The following is a 15,022-nucleotide window of genomic DNA, read 5'->3' on the forward strand; positions in this document are numbered from 1 at the left end:
TTTAGATATAGCTTCCGTGGACATGGATCTAACTTAATAACTTGATTTGAGCCCAAAACAATAAATTTTCAGGGGTCATAATAGGGGTCAAAGTTTAAAAAATTACCCCCTTTTTTTTTGCTCAGCATACACCTCCAAACACCCGGGCAACGCCGGGCACCCATGCTAGTATATATATAATTTATGTATAATCTGTATATTTATATAAAATAATTATGTTATAATTTCGAAGTCAGACCTAAATAGAAATCTGTTTTACATCAATATTTGATTCGAACTAGCCTATTTTGTTACACTATGATATTGATAGATATACAATCTATTTCGCTCTGTTTTTAAAACTTATTCTGGTTATGCCTTACTCACAATACAGAAACAAGCGGTTATACATTTTTAGTAAAACGATAATGTTCCAAGCTTTCGTTATTTATTTTTGCAATTAAAATACTTATATTTTACAATTATTTGTTTATCATAATGGTTGGTAAAATATTTTTTCTTTCACTTGTACCTATGCGTGTGTTTATACTACTGTTGTGGTTTGAAAGATAACCACTCCCATGTTAGTAAACAAAAACACGCTGTCGGCTGAAATATTGCCCTCATGCCTGCTAAAAATAGCAACAACTCTTTCTCCAACAACAAAGAAAAAACACAAAATTCATTTTTTCGCAAAATAATCAAAATAACAGGGTTCATTTTCGACTGAAAAATTAAAATATATACATGCAATAAACGCTGAAGATACTTTTACAATGTCAGAAAATCCATTTAAAATTAATTACAGCACTCTGTTTTTCGGCACTAGTCGGCTGTAGCATTAACAGCTTTCCACAGTTCTTTGCAGAGGTGGAGCATTTTTATCCTCGACCTCTAAAATCAGCAGAGATTAGAACATTCCTGTAATAACCCGGTCCCTGTTGATTTTGTGGTGGAAGTAAAGTTCTGTGCAGTTCTAAGAGGTTCACCCTCCCATGCTTTGCTTTCTGTCTTTGAGAACGGGTTAGTTTATTGATAATCGCTTGGGGCACCCTCACTGTCGGCGGGGCTACCCAGGCATTTTTTGCGGGCCAGAGTGTCCCTTCTAGGGGGCGCTGACTTCTCAATCCCACTTTCCAACCCTGGTGTCAAAGTTCTTTCAGTGCGAGAGTACTTGATAACCAGCAAATTGTTAGAACAGCAGGGAGCAAGGAGCCTCTCTAACAGGGACTTTGACATACCCAGTCAAGTGGATCGAATCCAGTAGCCTCTAGGGATTCTAGTGACTCGAGCATACTTCTGCAGCTTCCAGTGACTCCAGCTCACTCCTTCAGCTTACTATTGCAGCGCCTCTAGCTCACTCCACTGGCACCCCAGATCCACTAATGTCTAACTACCTGCTCCAGCGCCCACTGACGTCCAACGACCCGTACCAATGCTCACTGACGTCCGATTGCCCGTTCTAGCGTCCACTCACATTCAGCAACCCATACCAGTGCCCACTGATGTCCGACTGTCCGTTCTAGTGTCCACTCGCGACCAGCTCAGTGCTCACTGATGTCCAGCCACCTGCTCCAGCGTCCACTGACTCCAGCTACCAGTTCTTTACTAAAGGACCCAAGAAACTCAACATCGTGAGACACCTATCCTGATTCCGGGCGATCCTGAATCCATGGCCGTACATTTTACCATTTATTTTTGCATAAAAATAAAACACGAAGTCCTATCGTCTTTAACCAAACATATGTGTTTGTCATTTTTCTTCGCTATTGCCGTTATTTCTTTACCTGTGTCTACCTTTATTAGTTGTATGATTAATTGGCATCTTTATCACGCCTGTCGACATCTCCGCAATATGTGGTGACCCCGACGTGATATTTAGACACAGGCAAAACGGCTGACAGAGAAGATGATGAAAGAGCCGACGTGATACTTAGACAAAGGCAGCAGCTAGCGAAGATGACATTCCGCCCAGACTTAGTCAAACATCTGTTTGTCATCCTTCTTTGCTATTGCCGTTCCTTCTTTGCCTTGTCTCTACTTTATTAATAGAATGGTCGATTGGCATCTTCACACGCCTCTCGCCCCAATACAACATTGGGTATAAGTGTTTTCTATCTGTTATTTCCGAGGCTTTCTTGTTACCTTTTTTTCTGGACAACCGGTTGCTTAGTACTGAGATGTAACTGAAAAAAAAAATGGCCGTTTTCTTTTTTTTTTTTCTTTTTTTTTTTTTTTACAATATTTCTGCACAAACCACTTCTTAAAGAAAGAAAGATATATCTTCTGCCTGGATATTTCTCTCTCGTTCATATAACTGCTATAAATACATCTGTTTTAAAACGTTTTAGTTTCATGATTTCGACTCTGATTGACAAATGTTGTTCATTTAAATGTTGCATAATGTTCAGTTAAATGTTAGATACCAAACGTTGCCCAATTAAATATTGCATAATCAATGTTGTTCAGTTAAATGTTGCATAATAAATGTTGTTCAGTTAAATCTTCATAGTAAGTAAATGTTGTTCAGTTAGATGTTGTATAATAAATGTTGTTCAGTTAAATGTATAATAAATGTAGTTTAGTTTAATGTTGTATAATAAATGTTGTTCAGTTAAATGTTGCATAATAAATGTCGTTCAGTCAAATGTTGTTCAGTTAAATGTTGCATAATAATGTTGTTCAGTTAAATATTGCATAATAAATGTTGTTTAGTTAAATGTTGCATAGTAAATGTTGTTCAGTTAAATGTTATATAATAAATGTTGTTCAATCTAATGTTGTATAATAAATGTTATTCAGTTAAATGTTGTTCAGTTAAATGTTGTATAATAAATGTTGTTCAATTTATTTTTTTTACATAGGCATCACCATTTATCAAGGCCCAGAGGGCACTCGAGGATAAGAGTTAGTTGCATAATAAATGCTATTCAGTTAAATGTTGCATAATAAATGCTGGTCACTTAAATGTTATTTTGTTTATCTCTTTTCTGGGAAGTTAGATGCAAGGTTAAATGTAGACTGGATGAAGTTGTTTTGCATTACGAACTGGGTGCACTTAAGTTGTCAGTCCACGTCGTTTACCACTTAGCCACCGTCATCCATAAATGAATGTTGTTCATTATATATTTTGTTTAGCCTGACATTTGTTTTTGATTGTACATGATACATCATCATCATCATCATCATCATCATCATTGCCACCATCATCGTCGTCGTCATCATCGTATTCAGTTTAACGTTCGTTGTACTCGCTGACATATGTTGGACGGCTTTTAAAAGTTGATTTCCAAAGTAATCTATTTCTGCACAGGTCTTTATTTATCCCACATTATCTCCGAACTGAACCTGCTACCTTAATTCTTCTACATCTACAAACCCAAGCACTCTCGCCCTTTCTTTAAACGTGAATGCCCCGTTCTGCACGCACCACCCTATTGTATCCAGAGTCAGTATTCCTCTCAGATCACAGATCTATGCCTGTTTTTATGTACATTAAAATGGTTAGATGTTGCATGACAGAAATATTTAATTGTGCATGTAATAAGCCAAGTGGTTATCTATGAAATATTTCTTTTCGGTTTTCATTTGTGTGTTTTTTTGAACTGTTTCCGGTTTGTAGACTGCAAAACCAGTCCTGCCGATATTATATTCGCCTTGGACTCTTCAGACAGCGTGACTGGCACTGATTTCACTTACATGCTCGCATTCGTCAAGAAATTCGTCCAGGACTCGAACATAAGCAAAGATGTCATCCGCATTGGTCTCTTCACGTTTGCCGACAAAGCTCAAATCCAGATTTCTCTCACGTCGTTTTACGACAAGCCAAACCTTTTAAAGGCGGTCAATAATATCAAGAGATACCACGGCATGACAAACACGCATTTGGTCCTGGAGGCGGTGGTTGCATACTGGTTCCAATTTTTGCCGCCCGAAAGCCGGTCCGACGCCGCCCGGAAGATCCTCGTGGTCATAACTGACGGCGTCTCGATTCATCCCGATGCGACGGCGGCTGCAGCGCGGCACCTCCGCTCCATTGGGGTTGATGTGTTCACCGTTGGCATCGGGAAATCCCTCTCCTATCCGGAACTGCTGGAGATGGCCGGGAAAAAGGAAAACGTATTCTCCATTTCCAGGTTTGACGCCCTGGCTAAAATCAAAGAAAACGTCTTCAAGGTGGTCTGCGAAAGTAAAAAGCAACGTAAGTAATTTTTATTGCTCATACATACATACATACATACATACATACATACATACATACATACATACAAACATGCACACGCATGCATACATACATACATACATACACACGCACGCATACACACACATATACACGCATAAAACACATGCATACACACACATACACATATATATACAGGGTGTACTCAAATGATCTGATACCTTTGTTGGTCAAAAAATAAATAAAGAAATAATTAAATAAAGAAAATATTTTTTTATTTTTTAAACGTACGTAGAATACCATTTTATTTCACACAGTTTTAAATATTGAATCGGCTAAATGTATCCCATCATTGCTAACACACGTTTGTAGACGTTCACAATTTATTATTATTATTATTATTATTATTATTATTATTATTATTATTATTATTATTATTATTATTATTTATATATATATTTACTTATATACGTATTAATGCATATTTTTTATTTACATATGAGTATACATATAAAATGTATTGTAGCTAAATTCAGTTATTAGAAAAGTGGTATTTTCCACTGGAGAGTCATGTATTTATAGCTGTCATGTTTTAAATATCTGAAACAGCTACATGTAAACAGCTGATGATCCCCGTTTTTGTGTTTAACAATATAGGTTAAGGTTTTCTTTCTTTCTGATCCCACCTTTATATAGTTGAGTTTTCTTGTATAAATGTGGATTTTCTAGCAGATAGTTGTCTTATGCAAGTGTTCAATCAGCGATGTGTTCGATTTAGTTGTTTTGCCAGGAATTTAAACCGCATTTTAAATTTTGTATCGTTTTGTAAAATACTAAAAGTTTCTTAAAGATATACAGGGTGTCCCAAAATGATCTGACATGTTTGTTGGTCAAAAAAGAATTAAATAACAATTGAAGAAAGATTTTTTTTTGTAAAATGTACGTAGAATACAATTTTATTTCACACAGTTTTAAATATTTAAATCGAGTAAATGTTTCCCATCATTGCTAACAAACGATTGTAGACGTTCACGAAAGTTTTCAATAACTCGATGGACCATTTCCGGTGGAACAGCAGCAATTTAAGAACGAATAGCCCGTTTTAATTCTTCAAGAGATCGAGGGCGGTGGCTGAATACTTTTGACTTCAAATATCTCCACAAAAAAAAAATCGCTGGGGGTTAGATCAGGCGATCTTGCGGGCCAACCAGTATCACCACGCCCCCTCCAAAAAAAAATCAAATGATTCGGGAACATTTCCTTAAAAAAATTGCATAAATACAAATATAAATGAATTTTGACATAATTAAAATAAAATGGCATTCTACAAGCATTTTTAAAAAAGTTAAATAAAAAACAACCCCCTCCCCACCTTTTCTTTATTTGTTATTGCATTATTTTTTTACCTGCAATGCGTCAGATAATTTTGTGACACCCTATATATACACGCACGCGCGTGCGCACACACTCACGCACGCACACAAGCATACATACGCGCGTGCACGTATCTATCATTGCTATACTAAACCTCTGTCTATCAACGTTTGTTTCCCTAAGTTTTGTATATATACTTTCATAACACACAATATATGCCTTATTTTTGGGATTGAGTTATGTTTTCTAAAATGAAACGAAATCATTGAAAATCGACACTTTTTCAATCAAATCGTGTAATTGCCTACTCTTATCGGGGATCCACCGTGGGCACCAGGAGGAAGCCTCCCCACAGTGACTTAGTTCACAATATATCATAGTCTGCATTGCACTGCAGAGAACTTACTGCTGATTTTATAAAATTATTTTTATATAATGGCTAATTTCGAACGCGTCTCTGTCATATCAAAGAACCTACTGCTTTTTATATGTCGGACCTTTCTACTTGTGCGGTGATAATGGCTTAAATTAAAGTTTAAAATGCAAAGGTCAAATGTTATGGTTCAATTGTGCTCTAAAAAGAAACATTCACTGCGAACGCGTCCCTGTCATATCAAATAACTATTTTATATGTCAGACCTTTCTACTTGTGCGGTAATAAAACTTCTCTAATGCAATTGTGATGTTAGGCTGTATAAGGCGTTCACTTTAGTTAAAATCGCCTGTTCCTTTTTTTTTTATTTTTCATCAGATTTTTATGAGTATCGATTATTGAGTATCAATAATTATCGAAGACATTCCGATACAAAACCTATCTAAGAACATGCCAGGCACATAGGAGACATTTTTTTTTTTTTTACATAGGCATCACCACATTATCAAGGCCAAGAGGCCACTCAATGATAGGGGTTAAAGAGTGTACAGTAGAAATTGGACAATATAGTAATCATTAGTAATGAAAATTTGGTAAATTTGATAACTTATATGGAACGGCTCAAGAACTTATTTACATTAGACTTGAAGACAGCCATATTGTAGTCAGCTGGAAAGCAGGAAAACGGAAGACAATTCCACAGGCGTGCAGTTCTAAGAAAGAAGCTTTGTTCATGGAATCTACGTTTAGGTTTAGGCACAGATAATTTTTGTGTGAAATTTAAAAAAAAATCGGCCCAGCCATTTAGTAGTCGATAGAGAACAAACTCTCTCTCTCTCTCTCTCTCTCTCTCTCTCTCTCTCTCTTTCACACACACACACACACACACACACACACATACACACAACTTCCTTTGATATAATAGAAGAGTTTGGCTTTTCGATTTCAAAACATCTCGATTTTTTTCAAAAAATTTCTGAATTTCTTTGGCGTTTAACCAGTTTTACTCCAATATTAAAAATTTATAATTGAACAAAAATGTTATTGCGTACTTACCTGTTAAGGGGAAAAAAGCGGTACACCAAAATTTACGCAAATTCATCCACTATTTTGTTTTCTATATAAATAAAACAGTGGGCGCATGCGTGTATGTCTTTCTGTGTGTAAACATTTAACCGATAAACTCTTAAACTACTGTTCACATAACACTGAAATTAAAAGGAAACAGTAATCATACACCAAGAATGGTTTATAACGAGTAAAATCTTTGTTTGGATAGATGAATAACACAGGCAAAAATATGTCGGCAAGTTGAAATGCAAAAATGTTCATTTCAATTTGCCGACATATTTCTATTACTTTTGCGCATGCACGAATTTATTTATAATTTCTTATCTGTAAGTCGATAGCGCAACCGATAGAGAACGCGGCTGGAACGCTAAATGATCTGATTTCGATTCTAGCTGATGACACCCAAGTGATATTTTTCACTTTTGAAGTCATTACTATATATATATATATATACACACACACACATATATATATATATATATATATATATATAAATATACATATATATATATGTGTGTGTGCGCGCACGAGCGCGAGCCGCGCGCACGAGCGCGAGCCGCGCGCACTGATCATCATATAATGATTAGATCACTCTGACACACGTTAAAAAACATTTAAAAGAATAAATTTTTAAAATCAAACAGTACTTTTCGCGGTTAATGGTAGCCGAATGGATTAGGTCCTTGCTAATGAAGTCAGACGTGGCTTTTGTTGCCGGGTTCGAATTTATCGACTGGTGTAAATCGTGACACCCTGTACTGATGATTCCCGAAAGGATGAAGCAATAGTGTATGTAGGTATTTAATAATTATTATAGTATATATATATATATATATATATATATATATATATATATATATATTCAGCCACTCTGGTGAGTCGTAGACGACGAAACACGTGTCAGTGGATAATTACATTTTGAAAATAATATATATACCGCCCCCATGTGGGGGTACCAAATTGGTTAAAGGGAAAATTATTCCCAGCTCGTATTTAGGTAAAAATGCGCTTTCGTAAATAATTGAATTCATTCAAAACATATCGCTCGAACCGAAACAAACAACATATATATATATATATATATATATATATATATATATATATATATATATATATATATATATATATATATATATTTAGTAATGTGATTGATAATTTAAAATTTATCGATATTTCGATAAGATGAAAAGCTATAGCAAACATCTATATGAGTACTTTAACCATAGTTCCTGATTTCAAAAGGCGAAAAATTAAAAGATACATCTGCCTTACTTTTAATGCCAGGTTTAGTTATGGTGTCTTTTAAATTTAAATTTAATAAAACCCTTCACAATTTGCTGATGAGGAAACCTTGTTTATTAAAAAACTATATGTAATAATTATTGTCCGTAACTTGATGTCTACCACAATAAAAACACTGTTTTCCGAAACGATCGTACAAATAATTGATTTTGTTGTTGTTCCTTCTTATGAAACGGATTTTTAAAAAATGACGGACAAAACATTTCGCCATTAAAATGTTTTTTTTTCTCTCTTGTTTTAAAAAATGTTTGATGAATTTGCGTAACTTTTTATGTACTCTCTTTTTTATACCTTGCACATAAGTATATAATAATAAAAAAAAGATGCTTGTTAAGATACAGTCGACAACTCGATTTTTTAAAATATGTCGTTTTAAGCAAAAACACAATATTACGTACTTAATTGTCATGTCGAAAATAGTAATATATCCAAAAAATAACGAAAATTCATCGATTAGAACACATACTATTGTGTTTTTAGTAAAAAAAAAACAAAAGGAAGGGGTGGTACTATACACATACATTCGAAAAAATGGTAAAAAAAAAAAAAAATACATAACAAATAAATGTTACCAAAGGCAAGATAAGTTACTTTTCTACCTATCTGGAAAAGTTTTTAGTGGGTTTACTCACTTTAAAACGTGTAATCGGTTCGAAACCATACAGGGTTTATCGATATATTTAAAAAAGACGGGCTCTTAGTTGAACACAGTAAGTTTGGGAAAATGAGTTAAAACTAAACAATTATACAAAATACAGTTAGAAACTCACTCAATATATGTCACAGTAACATAGGCGGGCATATATTCAGTGGGTTTCTTCAAATATTTTGTATAATATTTTTGTTTGAACTCATTTTCCCAAACTTACTGTGTTCAAGTAAAAGCTCGCCGCCATTTGTCTTTTTCAAATGCACCGATAAACACTGTATGATTTTTTAACCGATTACACGTTTTAAAGTGAGTAAAACCATTAAAAACCTTTCCCAGTAGTTACAAGAGTTACTTATCTTGTCTTTGATAACATTTATTTGGTATACATTTGTTTTTTACCACTTTTTCGAAACACAAACCGAAAAAAGTCTATCACTATAGACAACAAATATTGCATGCCATGAACAAGTAATCTAAAATGTTTGTTCCGAGTTATGTACCCTGTGTATTTAAACCCTTACTCTCTAACGTCTACTTTATAACGTCTAAGAAAAATGCATTTTTACCAAATCTTCCGTAAAAATTACTTTTAACAATAAATAACTTTCTACTCGAGGAATTTTCTGTATTTTTTTTTTTTTTTTATATATTACTATTTTCGACATGGCAATTAAGAATGTAATGTTGCTTTTGCTTCAAAAGACATATTTTAAAAAAATCGATCTGTTGACTTAACAAGCACCAAAAAATTTATTCAATTCTGTTTTTCTTTTTACGAGCAGTTTTTAATATTAAAGTAAAACTAAATAACCGTCATTTCTTTTTGTAACTACTACTACTATTATTATTTATTTATTTTATTTTATTTTTTTTTTATTAATAATTTATTTATTTGTCTTTCAGCAACATGCTCCAACAAAATGGCCGACGTTGTCTTTCTGGTCGATGCCTCTGACAGCATCACGCCTACAGACTTCCAAGATCAGCTATCCTTCGTCTCTCAGTTCATAGCGGCCGAAAACGTCGGCCCTAGTCACGTTCAGGTTTCCGTGGTCTCTTTCGCCGGGTTCGTAAAACATGAGATTCCGTTTGCTATGTACTCGGACAAGGCATCATTAATGGCGGCCGTTGGCAGGATCAAACAATATGGCGGCTCGACGAACACAGCTAAAGCGTTGCACTTTACGCAGGAAATGAGTTTTTCGGGTTTGGGTCGCGCGAGGTCCGGCGCCAGAAAAATTGTGGCCCTAATGACCGACGGTAGATCAGACGATCTGTTTAAGGCCGATGTCGCAGCCCAAAAGCTGCGTTCTGAGGGCTTCACCATTTTCAGTATTGCAATCGATTTCGGGAACGTTTTCGAGCTGACTAAACTCGCTGGCAGCCATGATAATATCATTGCACTTGGAGATGCCACAGCTTTCTACAATGCTTTCAATAAAATGTCGACTTGTTAAAAAATAAATAAAAAAAGAAGCCATTTTTGTCTTTTGAATACTTTCGATTTGGAATTTTAAGAAATAGTTTAGTTCACAATGCATGGTAGTCTACATACACTGTCGAGAAACTACTGTTAATTTTATAAAATTATTTGGTAATTTTTTACTTTCTTTCCACCTTAACAATCACCTTTAAAAACTTTCGAGTATGCTGAAAACGAATCTCACATTCCAGTTTGGTGCAGATAAGTAGTTTTCTGAATATTAAGACATTTTTTTCGATGTATTACTTAATAAATGCCAACAGCGTTCGCTATTCTTAACATAGGGGATGATGGGGGTGTTTCGTTACACACATGCGCATTAGTAATTTTCAGTTAGGAAAAAAACATGGCCTCCAGTAAAAACATAATGGATTACATTGGATAATAAAGGTCTTAATGTCGATACTTGTTTGTGCCAAATTTAAATATGATATTCGTTTTCAGCATACCCGAAAATCTACAAATGTTATCAATTTAACGGCGAATGCTGAGATGGAAAGAAAGTAAAAAAAATACCAATTATTTTATGTAATGGCTTAAATTAAAGTTTAAAAATGTAAAAGTCAAGTATCATGGTTCAATTGTGCTCTAAACAAAAATATTCATTTCGAACACGCTCCTGTCTTATAAAATAACCTACTGTTGATTTTATACGTCGGGTCCTTCTGCTTGTACGATGATTACACTTCTCAAATGCATTTGTGATGTTAGGCTGTATAAGGCTGTTAATTTTGGTCAAAATTGGATTTTTCTTTCTTTAATTAGACACATAAAGTACATTTGTGTGAAATTTTCGTTTTTTTTTTTTTTTTTTGCATTGCCATTTTGTTAAGTCATCGTATCGGTTAGATTGACTTTGCTTAATTTCAACATTCCGAACTTCCAGTCAGATGATGGAGACATCAGCAAACACGTCAGTTTTTTTTGGTTTTTTTTATCCTCCTTTGTGTTACGGGATCGAGCCTGCCTGCCTGCCTACTACCACTTTTCTTTTTCTCTCCACCCAAACTTTTGTTTCGCCTCTCCCCCATCGCTGTTATTAATTTTTTTAAACCGCCCCCCCCCTCCTTGGGGTTCCTTACTCGATCCAAGCAATGCCGAGAACCCAGCTACTATACCACTTTTTTAAACACTTTTTAACCCCCCCTTACTACACCTTCACACACCCGGGTAATGCTGGGTACCCCCCCCCCCTGCTAGTCACACTTAAATCCCAATCCCAAGGATGCCACATGGACAAAAAATGTTTCTCTTTCTGCTGAATAATATGCCAATGGCACAACCAAATGGTGCAAAGTAGGCATTGAAGCATTTGTTCCCAAATAGAAGTATTATAGCAAGCTTCACTCACCCCCATGATTCATTACAGATTGTGCAGCTGCCATTGCAGAAAGACAGCATGCATTTTGCCGGTTCGTATGGCATAAGTCCAATACACCTAGGCAAAAATCTGTCGATGCTAGAAATCATTGTAAGAGAGAAATAACCATAGCCAAAAGAAGGCCTGCTGAAATAACCAGGAAATGCATAGAATCGCAGATGATAGGAACGTGATTTCCGGAAAGTCAGTGATTTCCTCCACAATCCAACAACCAGAAGGTCGCATGCAAAGCAACTGAGAAGACAATTGCCTCGCAAATTTCTCTATGCGGACTGAAGTCAAACTTGATGATCTGAAAACCACCCCTTGTCATGTTCCTGATATGATAAAAACGTATGACACCTTAACGGGGGAATCTGGCTAATTTTGGTATAGGTATGCATGCAAAGAAGTGTAACAAACTCAAGATTACAATCAAAGAGAATGGTGCAACTTTACTATAGTGTGTTGGCCAATCCAATCGTGTATTTTCGAACAAAGGCATTTCAGTCAAAATTTGTATAAATTCCAAAATTTATAGAACATCATCCAGTACAAGACATGCTAGAGTTAATTTTCGGCAAAAAAGTGTGTAGTATTATTGAGAATAATCCAGATGGCCGACTTGAAAGCAGTTATCTCGCCCTGATTTCGAGCATCTAAGAGGTTGATTTACAGTGAAATTGCAACTTTGAAAAATTTTGTTTTTACTTATAATTATTTTTCTACGGGACCATTTTTTGTAATTTTTGGAATTTATAATAATTTTGGCAGGATATGTGAGTACATAATAATGTTCTTTTTTGAAATGTATTTTTTCGAAGACACACTATAGTAAAGTTGCACCCAGAGATATTATATGTAGAGTTGGTCTCCTTGCTACTTTGGTTGTGTTGAGACCTGGGTAGAAAGTACCATTCAAGTATCCGTTCTGACATATCAGGTACCAGGAACTGGTCCAGTAACTGTCATACCTGTCAGACTGAGGTATGCCACCTGGATATTCCCTAGGAGGTTCACCTTCTCAGGCCTTATCACCCAGCTTTCAGGTGGGGCAAGTTTATTGCTTGTTGCCTGAGACCCACTTCTGGGAAATGCCGACGGCGATGCTCAGGTAACTTTTGTTATAGTAAAGTGCTTAATTTTCTACCTCATTGTTTTTCATAATTTTTAGATATGTTACTATTTGCGACCTGATAATTACGTAGGCACCATTTGTTTTACTATTTTTTTTCGTTATTATAATATAGAAGCACTGCAAATATTTTTTACCCTCATTAACAATTAAAACAACATTAATTCAACGAATTGTTTGTTGTATTATTAATTAAAATGATTGTCTCTTTAATTAATATTAATTCTGTTATCAAATGTCATGAAATTACTTAAATGCAGTTTTAATTGAATAAACTTTTAATAAATAAAAATAACTTAATTTGTTGGGGTAAAATTATTTCTCTTAATTACACGTCTCCAAATGTAGAATTCTTTTTTCTTTTTCAGAAAAGAAAAGACAATAACGAGGTGCCTTCAATAAGTTTCTAGGGATTTTTCGTTTGGCCACTTTTTTTTTTGATAGTACACACATGAAACTCTAGTCCCCTTCAAAGTAATCTCCTCCAGCTGTAATGCACTTGTTGTATTGGTCAAACAACTTCTGGAAAAAAAAAACATTTTTTTTTTTTTTTTTTTACACAGTGATCACCACTTATCAAGGCCCGGAAGCACCTCAGGGATAAGGGTTATTGCAAGTACATTACGTTAGTGAGGAGATTTGCTGAAGTGTTTACTTAAGGGGGCGGTTCATTAGGAATTTGTTAACATTGGACTTGAACACATCCAAGTTGTAGTCCGGAGGGAAGCAGGCAGACGGAACAGAGTTCCACAGGCGTGCAGTTCTAAGAAAGAAGCTTTGTTCATGGAATCCGCGTTTTGATTTAGGCACAGATATAGAGTGGGGGAAATTTTTCACAGTGGATTCAGCTAGACGGGTGTTTTTCGTGAAAGATTGGTGAGGGGGGACCAGAGATTGGAGTTCAGACGAGCATCTGCCATGGAAATAATGATAAAACAAGGATAGGCTCGCAACGTCTCTTCTGTGGGAGAGAGGTTGCAGGGTAGAGAAAAGGGCATCCCCCATTAAGCCACGAAGTCTATTTTGTACTCTGTCAAGGCAGGATAGGCTGTTTTTAGCAGCTCCTGCCCAGGTATGGCAACAGTATTCCATCCTTGGACGTACTTGGCTTTTATATAGATAGAGAATTGCATCAGTAGTGAGATATCTTCTGGAGCGGTAGAAGGATCCCACCATCTTTCCAGCAACCTTGGCAACAGACTTGATGTACGTGTTCCCTTTCAGATCAGGAGTAAAGTTCAAACCCAGAAGCTTGTCAAAACACGGGGCCTCACCCAGACGAGAGCCATCCATCAAAGTCATTTTGTGCGAGCAAGTTAATGATCCTCATCACAGCCTCTTTCATCTCAATTGTCTCATAACGACTGCCTCTAAGGTTTTCCTTGAGCTTAGGGAATAACCAAAAGTCAATGGGAGCAAGGTCTGAACGATAGGGAGGATGAGGAACACTTGATGATGATCTTGGTCAAATAGTCTGTGACAAAGATGGAGTTGTGAACTGGTGCATTCATGTAAATCTTCCGTATTTTCAGTTCCTCAAGAATAATTATGTATACAGTTCTCACACTGACATCAAACTATACACTTATTGTCTCCATAAACACACGACGATCCTTATCCATGAAAATTTTTTGGGCCAATCAACTCTGGTATTCTGACTTCCTTACTCCTCCTACACCTCTCATCATCCCTCACAGACTCCCTGCCTTCCTTGAATCTCTTATGCCACTCAGAAACTGATGCTTGATTCATGCAAGATAGTCCAAAAGCAGTCTGAAGCATTCCATACGTTTCTGTGGCATTTTTCAAGTTAAAAACATAATTTCATTGCATATCGTTTTTCTGAAGGGTCCTCACGTCCAGATTACATTTCTGAAATTCACCAGCTCTGACAATCAGGCTTTAGTAGGGTGTATTCCAATTCCTCCTGTAGCTGTTCATTTGAATAAAAATTGGTAAGTCACCTCATAAGAAGTATAGCAATAACATACCGAAATTTCAAGAGTCTACCACAATTTTAAATGCCGGTACAAAAAAGTTTGGAAACTTATTAAAGACACCTCGTATGTGCATGTTTCGTCCATTTTTATCATTTTTGTGACACTTTGGGACA

The 15,022-nt window shown here is 35.7% G+C and overlaps 1 protein-coding gene across 2 annotated transcripts in view; it reads left to right on the forward strand.

Moving 5' to 3' along the window:
* LOC145258323 (collagen alpha-6(VI) chain-like) overlaps positions 1-15,022 on the forward strand; it is an 88,155-nt gene that overhangs the window by 36,332 nt on the left and 36,801 nt on the right. The window contains exons 4-5 of one of the 2 annotated variants that reach the window (XM_080116418.1): positions 3,602-4,180; positions 9,835-10,411. The exons of the other annotated variant lie outside the window; for it this stretch is intronic. Of the exons in view, the coding sequence (XP_079972544.1) occupies positions 3,602-4,180; positions 9,835-10,388 (1,133 nt within the window). The 3' untranslated portion in view covers positions 10,389-10,411. Of the gene's footprint in view, positions 1-3,601; positions 4,181-9,834; positions 10,412-15,022 lie in introns of those variants that run through there. 2 annotated transcript variants of the gene reach the window in all.

The sequence above is a fragment of the Euprymna scolopes genome, chromosome 33 (genome assembly GCF_053919585.1).
Source record: "Euprymna scolopes isolate OS-2025 chromosome 33, ASM5391958v1, whole genome shotgun sequence".
In the NCBI taxonomy this organism is placed as follows: domain Eukaryota; kingdom Metazoa; phylum Mollusca; class Cephalopoda; order Sepiida; family Sepiolidae; genus Euprymna; species Euprymna scolopes.